Source organism: Drosophila navojoa, chromosome 3 (genome assembly GCF_054131105.1).
Source record: "Drosophila navojoa isolate 15081-1374.11 chromosome 3, UAZ_NAV_1.0, whole genome shotgun sequence".
Lineage (NCBI taxonomy): Eukaryota > Metazoa > Arthropoda > Insecta > Diptera > Drosophilidae > Drosophila > Drosophila navojoa.
This window is the reverse complement of record NC_142891.1, coordinates 19,139,300-19,151,864: the sequence shown is the minus strand read 5'-3', so window position 1 is coordinate 19,151,864 and position 12,565 is coordinate 19,139,300. Positions and strand designations below refer to the sequence as shown.

The window sequence follows — 12,565 nt, the reverse complement described above, 5'->3', positions numbered from 1 at the left end:
CTATTATACTATTATACTATTATACTATTATACTATTATACTATTATACTATTATACTATTATACTATTATACTATTATACTATACTATACTACTATTATACTATTATACTATTATACTATTATACTATTATACTATTATACTATTATACTATTATACTATTATACTATTATACTATTATACTATTATACTATTATACTATTATACTATTATACTATTATACTATTATACTATTATACTATTATACTATTATACTATTATACTATTATACTATTATACTATTATACTATTATACTATTATACTATTATAGTATTATACTATTATACTATTATACTTTTATACAACTATACTGAATCGCATATAAAATAATTTAAAATCAAATTTAACCTCTTAATAAGCCATAAGTCCAAAGGCATGTAAACTGAAAGTAAAGTGAAAGTATTTACATGCATATGAGTGCATGCACACATACAAAACATACACATATATTATATACATGGATTAGTTTTCCTCTGAGTGTGGCACATAAGGATTTTCTTAGCTCGTTTTGATTGCTTTTGAATTGCTTTGAATGACCAAGTTTTTCATGCTGCATATGGCATGACGTCGCACTGCAATTATCCAGATGAGTTGGCCAAAGAGAGAGAGAGAGAGAGCGAGAAAGGTAGATCAAGGAGAGAGTGAGAGAGAGAGAGAGAGAGAGAGAGAGAGAGAGAGGCAGCAGACAAAAGTCTAACCATGAATATGTCTGCTTTTTTCTGTTTTTGGTTTTGAGATGCCACCAAAATGTATGTATGTGCCACAAATGCTAATGCCCGTCTCGCTGTTGCGAGTGCCTTTGGAATAGCAAATATGTGAATGAAGACATCAGAAATATGGCCACGGCTTTGCTGAGGTTGTGGCAACAGTTTTGCTCGCTAGCTCGCCCTATTCATGTCACGTTGCGGCTGGCTACGGCGTGTGTGTTGCGATGTGGCGGCAGCGTTTCAGAGCTCAAAATGAATTCAGCTGCACTTACTTAAAGTGCAACAACTGCAACATACAGTGACAAAGTAAATAACTGTTTTAGAAGGCATACAAGTGTATATCCATTTGTGTGTGCCTGTGTGCGTGTGTATGGACATATGTTATTTGATAACACTTTAAAATTTCATTACATTTTAAAATGCTCATGAAAAGCTGAACGGAAATTAGCGTGAATAATATAGAAAAATGAATACCCTGACTGCTTAGAGAGTACGTTTGACATTTAATCTGAATAGAGCTCAATTGGCTGCTCAAATTCGACTTGATATTCTCTATAGATCCCGCTTAAATAGGAACTCGATTAATAACCCACTAAAGCAGCTTAATAGCTCAATTTCAGTTCTCTGCTCTCAGCTCTTAGTTTTCATTTCCAATTCAATTCTCTTTAGTTCACATTTGGTGACATATTTGGTTGGAAAACTGTGTTACCTGCAGCAGTGCTGGTGCTGTCAACAAATACCCCAGGGTTGGGTCGAGTGGGTGTTTTATACAACAGCAATGTCCACAAATTTTACAAAATTATCTCGTGCTCGGCGAGCTGGCCCTAGCTGACCCAATTCGCATTTTGGCCAGCATTGTTAATTAATTGTTGTCTCTCTCTTACTCTACGACTCTCTCTTTCTTCGTCTCTCTCTCTCTCTCTCTCTCTCTGTCTTTCTCTTTCGTTCTATTGCTAGTTTTGTTGTGGTGCATTGTGGTTTCATTAGTGGTTAGTTAGTTGACTACCAGCTGCTCATTTTACGTTGCAACATTGTCGATTTCCATGGCATTTACTTGTTTTTTTTTTTTTTTGGCTAGCAAGTTTTATCTGTTGCAGCTTTCGTTTCGCATTTACCTTGCACTTTCAATCACTTAAATATTTAGAGCAACTTTTATTGGATTTTTCTTTTTGGGATTACTCTATATATATCTGGATTGCAGCTCTATCACCAATTAGCTGGCAGCCTAAGTTTTAAGACCTCTTGCAATTTGATAAATGTTGCAATTTTAAAGTCAAATTAAACTCATCTTTTTTCGCAGCTTTATGCAATTTATACGGCGTTCGCAGCCACACAGAAGTTATTCAAACAAACAAAGGCGAGAGCATGACTAAAAATGATTTTTTTTTTCTATTTTCGCATTTTTGTTTTGCCAAATGTGATATTGGTTTTTGGCGCGGTCAGCAAAAATCTTTGCCAAACTGTGTGCGGGTGTGTCTGTGTGTGTGTGTGTGTGTATGCGTGTGCTGTATCCATTTGATTTGGCTGCCTTTCGGCGAGTTTGCATATTTGCATATCTAGCAAAAATGTGCATCTATCCCGGCATCCATTTGACGCACTTTGCCGCTCCATGACGCACGCCGAGCGCACCCGCAATGGCACAAGGCCATTGTGGATTCGCATGCATTCGTTCAATGCATTGAGTGTCACTTGTAGCCCCACTTTGAAGTGTGTGTATAACACCAATTTTTTGGGCAAATCCACTAACGTGGCCAATGGCAACAGCTCGGCGCTGCTTTGGCCACCCTATACTGCTGTTTTCCTTGTCTGTGGACATCAAACAGCTCGTTAAAAGGTTTGCCTCAATTAACACTGGACAGTGTAGCTGCATCCACAGATTCTCGCTCAAATGAATGGAAATTTAATATTTTTAGAGCAAGTGCGCGAGAACCAAGGACAACAATTTTATCAAATATATTTCAACATTTTCTTGTTGAACACAAAGGAATATTTGAAAAGGCACAAAAGTTTTCTTCGAATTTCTTTTACGCTCTCTGAAAGGCCAAATATTGCCTGAATGCTTTGCATAATTAATTGTGCGTAGCAGAAATTTAATTTTGGTCACAAGCTAAAAATCACAGAGTCCATTGTGGCCATTGAATAATTCAGGAATTCAACATTCAGTGCTCATGCAGCAAACAAAGGGCATGAAATTCTGTTTTAAGAATTTCGTTTTTACTTATTTATTTATTTTAAAATATTTATTTTGTCCAGTGCAAAGCAGGTCTGAATGCTTTTATCTAATTCCCCAACCACTTCAAAAACTAATATATTGTGATTCTGTTTAGCTGCTCCTTAAATCCTTTAAGCTGTCATCCTTTGAGTTGCCTTTCTAGAACGAGATCTGGCTCGTCTCAATTTCAGCAACCCAGCAAATTGTTGGCCATTCTCATTAAAATTGTGGCCATCATTATATGAGCCTTCGCACTCTCAACTTATGTATCATAATGTGCAAAATATGTTTATATTCTCTACACTTGACACTTTTCATCTATTATTTATGTGTGAATTAACTCGAAACAACTTTGAAACTAATGCATATTCAAAGCCTTTAATTTTCAAATTACAAACAACTATTTGGGACTATGTGAACTTTTATGCATGCATGAGCCCTTATGGAAGAAGAGGAAGCTGAAACTATTATTATTTTTGGGTCACTCCATTTATCATCACATTATGTCAAACTGTATCATGGCGAAAGTTTTACAGCCAGCTGCTGGACGAAGTGTTAGCCAAACATGCCACACATGACAAATTTGAGTGCAGAAAGCAAAAGTTTTCAATGTAATAATGTCGAAATATATTAGATTAATAATTTAAAAAATTTAATATTTGGCACAAAATTTAAAGTAGGCAAGACTCTAAATAAAAAGGGGAGTTGGGCCTATCTACGGCAGACAGCGGCCCTTGAAATGAGCCAAAGTATACAAAACATCTTGTAAGAGGCACCTGATTAAAGGCTAAGAGCCACACGGCCGGGCCATGCCGCCCAAGGCTGCGCTGGGTCCTTGATGATAGCTGTGCAAACATGCCTATCAGTTACGGGTGTTTATATATATACGAGACATTCGCTAGAGCAAGACGCTGCTCCTCTTTAAACAAAGGCCAGCAAATGTAGCCCTGGGGCAGCATTTATGAAATGCTGCGCTGCCGGCAGACTCCTTTCATTATGCAAATCTGGGCAGCTCGACAATGAGCTAATGCGGCCGCCCATTAGGCGGGAGTAACACGTGCAGGGCCAAAAAGGGCTAACCACAAAATTACAGCACTGCTAAGCGCAATTAATGTCAAGTCTCTCGCAATGTCAGGCGGAGATGTTTCGTACCCAAGCTCAAAACTTTCCTCAAAGAGCTGTGCGCAACAAATTGTAGCTAATATATATTAGATAGAAAAAGGTGATAATGGTAATTTTATGTTTTGAAAAATTTGCATGTTACAAATATACTTGGAGTTCATATTTATATTATAAATAAATTAACTTTAATGTTTAGGCGCACCTCATTTTTTGTTCACTGACTTCTGACTAAGCGGAAAGTTGAATTTTCCGCGCATAATCAATCAAATTTGTGGAGGCTAAAACAACTTTTCACTTTTGATTAATAGCGGCGAGAAAAATTCGTTGACACTTGGAAAGCTATAAAATTCGGATGTTATGAATATTTTGTTTTTAAAATTCTCAAGTCAAGGTTAAATGCTCAAAGTTTGGCAGAAAATAAATTAATTTAATAAATACACAAATTTCGACCAAATACATATTATTTATTATTCAAGTAAGTCTACAAGAGGGGATGATTTCTAAATTGCTTCCGGCTTAGACGACTTAAAATGCCAATTTTGATTTTCGAAAATATCTATTTTTATAGCCCATTAAAAACCAAAAAGTTTTGAAACGCGCAATAAATATAAAAGTAATGATATGCCTACCTCAAACAAATCATAAAAAATTACAACAATTTGAGAAACGAAATAGAAAGTTATAAAACAGTAAAACGTAGTATACATATATCAAATGGCTACAACCTAGCTCATGCCAAATGCAAATAAAAATGTAAATTCTTATTTTTATTGAGCTCAATGAGAGAACCCAATAAAATTGAGTTGAACGTTTGAATTTGAATGGCAAATCTTCAGTCAAGTATTACCCTGAAATCAGCTTAATAATTTGCCTAATTGAAATTGAATTGAATTTATAGAAAATATAAAAATTTACGGCATAGTTGAAGTATTTTTTATTGGCATTGCCTGAAAGGGGAAGTGAAACATTTGACAGCTTCTGTATAGAGTAAAGACATCTTCAGGACATTCGGCATTCGGGTCGCCATCGTCAAACATTTTAACCTTTTTTCGAATACATTAAATGGATTTGAGTTCAGCTCACTCACACATTCACACTTGCAAATTTATGTGAATCATTTGGTGAACCTGTCGGTCAATTTGCACAAATCAAATTGAATTTTTATGTATTTGGGCTCAATCTCAGGTAACACGCAGAGCGAGCGGCGGGCCCCTTAAATATTTAGTAAGCAGCTCGCCAACAACAATCAGCGTGTCAACACAATCAGCATAATAACTGAAGGCCGCCGCCAGCTCCCAAAGCCGCAATGAAATTGGATTACGCTCAAATATGTGAGAGGTTTGTGGGGGATATGCCGACTCTCGGCAAGCGAAGCGCAAAATCAAACTTAAATAAAGATTGGCTAAAAATATTTCTGCTTAAGGTGCAACTAAATAAGAGGTATATTCGAATAGATTTTATATGCTTGCTAAAATCAAATGCCTAAAAGCTTTTATTACAAAAAATCTGATAAAATAGTAACAAAATATAGAAAGTTTTTGTACCTCAGTAAAATCACATTTTGTGAAACATTCCATGAATACGCAATCCTCTTACGCAGCATTCTCTAGTCGAACTCTCTGCTGCTCTAGCAGGAGTATATGCATTGGGAGCTGCCATTGGTGCTTATCGATTCGCTGCTGCTCAAGGGCATCGGTTGGGCCTCGGGTCTGCGCCTGGCTCGAGTTTTTATGCGCTTCCAAATCGGATGAAATATGCCGCTCCGGTTGGTCTCTCTGTCGGCGCTCTTTCTGCTCGAACTTATTTCATCGTCGTGTGCCGGATTGGGTTTACGCACAAAAACCTTGGTCAAGCGTTTGAACAGCGTACCAAATAATTTTCGCGACTTTGTTTTCTTTTTGGGCGCTTCGAGACTTAGAACAGTCGATGAGGATTGGATGGAGTCTTCTTTGGCCAAGCACAACGGCAATGGCAGCGATGGAGTTGTGGGTGTGGGCACTGGCTGCTGCAGTCCTTCCAGCACGCGCTTTAGATTCCGGCGTAGGATTTTGTATTGATCCGGATTGCAAGAGCCTTGCACTGCTGCAAAGGGATCCCTTTGACTGGGATAGCCGCTGGCGAAGCTCTGCTGGTGTCGCAGAGCACGAGCCGGCGGCTTAGGAGCTTGACGTCGCCTGCAGCGAGGCGGAGGTAGAGGGGGAAAAGATGGCAAAGGGGACTCAAGCGGGGCTAGCACGGCGGGTGGATCGAGCCGACTACTTGGAACAATGGGCTGCAGCACCACGACAATGCGCTCAGCGCTATGGGATGCACTTCTGTTCAGCTGCCAGCTATGGCAAATAATTGAGATGAAGGGATAGAAATCGTAAGGCCAAAACGTACCAAATCACAATCAACATCAAGTTGTAGATCGGCAGCGCTATAAGGATGTGAAAGGTCACTCTCATAAAAGGACACTCGGAGCCCTGCAGCTTGAACAGCAACAGCCTGCAATACGATTCCGATAACATTGACTCGGCCGGCCGCAAGTACATGTCCATGACCATGTCGGTGTTGTTGTGCAAGTTCAGCTCGAACAGTCCATGCCTAACACTCCCGGTGCGGACGTGGACCAGCAGAATCATCAAGATGAAGGTTGACGATATCCAGGGTTCCATTCTGAATAAAAAAGGCTGAAAAAAAAGAATTTTTTTTGTGTCTTTTTAATACAAAAATATAAAAAAGGACGAGAATCGAACCTTTTAGGAGGCAAGGCCTACTAATCAACGTATCTGTACACTCTCAGGTATCTATGCATGTGTTTGACAGCAATTAAGAGCTTTACTTTATGTTTAGTAATTGCGGTAAATTGTAACTTTCAATTAGAGAATGTAATTAAACAGCCGCCAGCTTAACTTCACATTGATTTACCTACACACATATATGGGAGCATGGGCAACGTCATTTTATAGTTTTATAGTTATCCCAGCATCCAATTCCACGAATTTGTGACTTTGAAACGAGCGCAAGGGCGTAATAAAGGGGGTTGCTTCAGCAGGTGGTGTAGGGCCTCACCACGTCCGGGCAATAATTCCACATGATTTTAATTAAAAGCGAGCAGCAGAAGCTTTCAATTTGGTTACCCCAGAGATACATATACATACATATATGCGAATGTATGTCTGTCACCCATTTCGGCTAACATTTACAGCTATAAGCGCTGTTTCTATTTGGAAAAGAGAGAAAAATCTGCAAATGTTATTTGTGGCCCGGCCAACACGAGGCGCCAGCCTAATGCGATTTACACTCAATGCAATAAAAGACACTGAGTGAAAATGGAATTCAATTCCGTGGAACGAGCTTGAATAGAGAGTATATTTTGTGCATGGCATTCATATTATTATTATTTCTGATAATATGTATATAGTAATATGAATAAATTCTCGAGAATGCTCGACTACGGGAACCACTGAATTTATTATAATAATATTTATATTAGTGTATATAAGTTATTTAGCATCATATCATCATTTAGTCTTATCACGCAAATATATATTCTTGAGCAGCGTAATGAAAGTATTTGTTTGTATACATATGTATGTATTATGTTCGTATGTATTTGTGTACATCTGTCTCGTTGTCGATCTTACAGTCTGTCTCTCCATCTATCTCTTCGTCTACTTCACTGTCTATCCGCCTGGGGATGAAGAAGAACGTCAAGAGATCCTTAAGTTGTCTATATGTATGTATGCAGCATACATTTGGTATTTATAGTTCAGTAAAGCGAAGCTCGAATGCTTGAAGCAACTGAGAGTGTTCCCATTGCTCATTTACAGCTCGACTGCAACGATGTCTACCTGGCACCGGGCTAAGCATTTGAGAGCGCCTTGAGCTTTGAGAGAAAGTCGCCCTATATAAAGGGCAGCAGCTGCATCATTTCTTCAGTCGGAGGTGAGGATCAGTCGTGAAGAAAAGTGAAGTGAAGTGAAGTGTGTGATCAGCTGAGCATTATCAAGGTAAATACATACTTATTTTTACACATACTGGGAAGAAATACTTACATAGAAGTAGTACTTGGAAGAAATGAAGGCATTGCTCAGAGGCAATATTAAGTGGCAATACTTAGCGGCAATACTTAGCGGCAATACTTAGAAGAAATACTAAGAAGTAACATTTAATGGAATAGTTATAGGAAATACCTCAATGAAATGTGTATATACAATGGCAATAGTCATATATTATTTAAAATAAACTTGATCAGTTTGTACAACAGACAGGTCTATAATAAATTTCTGTACTCTCCAGTTAAAGTAGGCTCATCTGCCACGCCTCCTGATGCCTCTTTCTATACATTTCGACATAACCATTACGCCCAAAGTTTCCATATCAATGGCTCAGCCTATAATAGAGTAGCTGCTAGACAGATGTGTATGTAATAGAAGTTGAATAAATCAACGCTGCACGGCTTGACCTCATTTCTTTGTCTACAATTAAAGTCATAACCTTCGATATATAACATAAAATCTGAGTGGAGCAGCAACAGGAGCAGGAGCAGGAGCAGCCGCAGCCGCAGCAGCCGCAGACAGAGTCGCACACACACACATACATCGCTCGCACACCCAGCTAATGATTGTTAACTCAAACACACGACACGAAATGATGCGCCCGGTTAATGTGTTTGCCGAAGGGCCCTAATGTATATCCATCTTTATGATTGATGTGCGCCCGCATGAAATTTATATCATGTGGTTCAGCTGTGTGTGAATGGAAAATTATCTTCGCTTCATTGGCTGACCTTTCTGGCTAACCTTCGGCGCCGATTCTGCCAAGAGTCGCCACGTTATTTATTGACATAATGGCTTGTGATTAATTCTGATAATTGACTTTCTCTATTGACTTTCTCCATTGAATTTACTGCCAATTGATGGCCGACTCCAGCAGCATAATTTACATTGATATCGGCAAATGCAATTAACTGAATATGGTTCATAGACTGATGCTTGCCAAAAATCAAAATTATCTAATAATGGCGCAAAGTATTTCATCATGCGAACCATTTTCCAATATTAAATTGCATTTTATGCCTGCTGCGTCGAATTAATTAGAGAATTTGCATCGGAAGTGGTGAGATTGCAATTGTAGCCTGATTCATTAGACCTCATTTAAATAATCAATAGTATTAAATATAGTTGGTATATGTATATACATATTTAAGTTAGCCCTTCGTTTAAATGGCCTCGTTAGTTGAATTCTCTCAAGCAATTAACGTCGATTGCAATTTAAGCAAAGTTTTTTATTACAGCTCGTGCAGCAAAAACCAATAAATTTACATTTACAGAGAATGGGAAAAAAGCATTTTAACATTTAATTAATTCAATTGCAGCGCGTCGATGCGAAGTGCAACGCGAATCCTTGCCACAAGACTCTGTATAATTTGCTCTCCTTTGAATTGGATTTCTTCGGTAATTTATCAGAGCTTCTTCTGAGCTGCTCGGCGGTTGTCTTCGCATTCAATTAAATTAAAAAGGTGTGAAATATTTAAATAATATATTCAGTTCATTTATTTGCAAGGCACCAGAGCATCAATACGCATATAAATAATTAAAGAAAAATATATTTTCTTTTGAATTTTATTTAATTTTGTTTTTTAGAATCAAATATAAAGAGCAAAATTGTACGTCTTAAATATGTAGTCTTAAATTGTATGAATGCAACCTTTGTTATATTTTATTGTTTAATATTTGTATCGTATTTCTTTAGCTTCAAAGATTGCGTGATCAAATTTGCTTTGAGAGATGATGTGCGCTAAGGCATTTCCGGGCACAGGAAGTTTGGCTGCCAGCCTAACACGGCTTCCATTTAATTCAGAACACAAATATGTTAATGGTAACTCATGATAGTTCTGGGCGGAAATGGAATGCCTAATGAGCCCCTGAACATACTGTACACATATATATGTAATAAGTATTTTCTAACAGAGAATTGCAAAGGTTTCTTCACGAGCACACGTATAACTATTATATTTATTTTATTTATTTTATATTTATATTTATTTTATTTCTATTATATAATTTTTTAATTTTAAAAATTTCTTACGAAAGCCAACAGCTGCATTTATTATTAATAAATTATATAAATTAAGCTTCGGCTAGCCGAAAAACTTCACTAAAATAATTCAAGGCATGCAAAGCGCTTACACCTCACGCTATCTATATGCAGAAACCTTGCCTAACAGCCTTTTCAATGGCAACTCGCAAGAACATTAAAGGATGCAACACAAGGGTTGGGGCTGAGCATGTCTTTGGGAAAAGGCAAAACTTTAGAGCCACAGCTGTTGACATTTGTTTGATAGTTTTTTGATGACAAATTTTCAGGGCAGTTGTAAAATTATGCAAATGCCAACAGGAAATGGCATTAACAGCAGGCGACTTGAATGTCTTAGAATCTCAAACGACTTAATAAAGTGAGGAATATGACAAGAAGATGCAATTGTTAATACTCTAACTCGGGAGATTGAAAATTACAATGGGCTTTACCCTAACTAAAAGAGCTCACAAATAGTTTTTAGCTTCTCTAAAGTGAAACTCCATGATTTGAATATACTATATCAGTGCTCTGGTAAGGCGTATAGTCCAATTAATTAGCCCTGTCATCGTCTATATACATTTATACCTCACCGAAATGATTATGTTATGCCTGTGAGAATGGAGGATACCACAAAATACGGCAGTTGGTGCGGGGCCAAATTATCAGACCATTTGTCAGTCGGTCGCAAGAGGTGAGAAATAAATTACGCGACACTTTAGTCAAGCTATGCGAGCTGGCACTTCTGTGTTGAAGTTTGTGCTGCAAGCAGGCGACATTATTCATACAGGCTGTCAGGGCAGGAATTGCCTGCTTTCACACAATGTCACGCACCCGCAGTAAGATGTCTGTCCGGGCACGTGCTGTTTGTTGTTTCTCTATTTGTTTGTTTGTTCGCTTGTTTTGCTGATGCCCGTAATTTGTCAGCTCATTATTAGCTGCGGTTGGGGCTTGACTGATGACATTTGCGGTGCTAATTGAAAATGCGTTTTAAATCCCGTCTTTGGTTAAATTTGATCAATTACAGTAATTGTGCCACGTTGGTTGCCTGACTGAAACCTAAACTGAAGTCAACTTTAAGTATAAGAAAAAGGCTTTATGTTCCTGTGCACACATGGCGTATGCGTTACGTCGAGTAAACAGTGTTTCTCTTACCACTTTTGTCTAGTTTATGGCCAAGTTGTATAAGGGCCAGTTGCAAAGTTTCGCCTCGAATTTAAAACAATTTGTTGTCACAAAGGAATCGCTTAACTTTGCACAAACTTTCAACTGACTTCGGCTCGGTTTCCATGACAAAGTTAGGCTTATCAAACAGACGCTGGGGAGCAACATTAACTTGAGTTCGTATTAAATTTAAGTTATGCCATTGAGCGGATGCGCTCTACATCGATAAGGCATTTACTTTATATGGTGAGCGCTCGTTTGGATCACGAATTATGGAATTCCATATCATGAACAGAAGTGCCTCTGTCTATAGCTGTAAGCTGCCACGCCCAACTCTGTCTGACCTTCAATTATTGTTTTTCTTTTATTTTCGAGCTTGACCCTACTCTCTTCTGCTCAACTGTCATGTTTGCATATTGCCTTTGCATATGTCTTTATTAAATTACTTGCAATCGATCAAAAAATTCCCAGACATGAGTCCCTCTATCTACAGCTGCTATGTGCCACGCCCATCACTGTCTGACCTTCAATTATTTTTCCTCTTCAAACTTGGGCCACTACCTAATAGACTTTCCCCTGCTCTACTGCAATTTTTGTATAGCATGCTTATCATGCTATATTCTTATTTAGCTATAGGTATGATAAAAGTATATCATATTTTTGCAACCACAGTCTACTTCCGAGTAAATATATAAATACATAATATAGAGTGGAAAAGTTTTGTGCCTTCGGCATATAATTGATTGATTTTCATTGTGCTCTTAAGCAGAAAAATGTAGACAATATTGGAGGCGTTGCTAATTCGGCTCGAATGGCATGAAATGTGTCAGCTTTTATGATATTCTTCTTGCTCAGCCAGTCGTGCCAGGGGACGAATTGGTTTCCGCGTTGCCTGGCAAGGGCGATGGCAATGGCAACGCCAATATTTCCATTGGCGACCCAAGCAATGTAAATATACTATACACTTAACGTATACACTTATGTATATCGAACTGCTCGACATTTTCAGCACATGTCCGGAATTTAAATATGTCTTGGTCCCAAGCTGGATTTCCGTTGCGCTGTGCTAGCCAAAAGGTTCACAAACGCGCCCTAATGGACCGAGAGGGAAGAAACACAGAAAATGTTTTATTGATATGGAAATGTATAAGGCGAAAATCCATCTAACAAGTGAAGCATATCGAAAAATTTGCTCTTGAGCAGCAGAGTTGAGTTGAGCTGAGGAATTGAGCTAAAGAATTATGCATAAATATTTTCT

At 38.1% G+C, this 12,565-nt stretch overlaps 1 protein-coding gene across 2 annotated transcripts; it reads right to left on the bottom strand.

Moving 5' to 3' along the window:
- Positions 1-5,545: 5,545 nt before the first annotated feature.
- On the bottom strand, positions 5,546-6,820 carry LOC115563632 (uncharacterized). 2 transcript variants are annotated; one of them, XM_089258262.1, is made up of 2 exons: positions 6,463-6,820; positions 5,546-6,419 (listed from the first exon to the last, which is right to left on the bottom strand). In XM_089258262.1, exons 1-2 carry the CDS (start codon positions 6,735-6,737, stop codon positions 5,708-5,710), a joined length of 987 nt encoding a protein of 328 aa, XP_089114388.1. In that variant the 5' UTR covers positions 6,738-6,820; the 3' UTR covers positions 5,546-5,707. The 2 variants fall into 2 exon arrangements, with proteins under 2 accessions (XP_089114388.1, XP_030242791.1); XM_030386931.2 differs by having other exon boundaries at positions 5,546-6,410; positions 6,463-6,818.
- Positions 6,821-12,565: the final 5,745 nt, after the last annotated feature.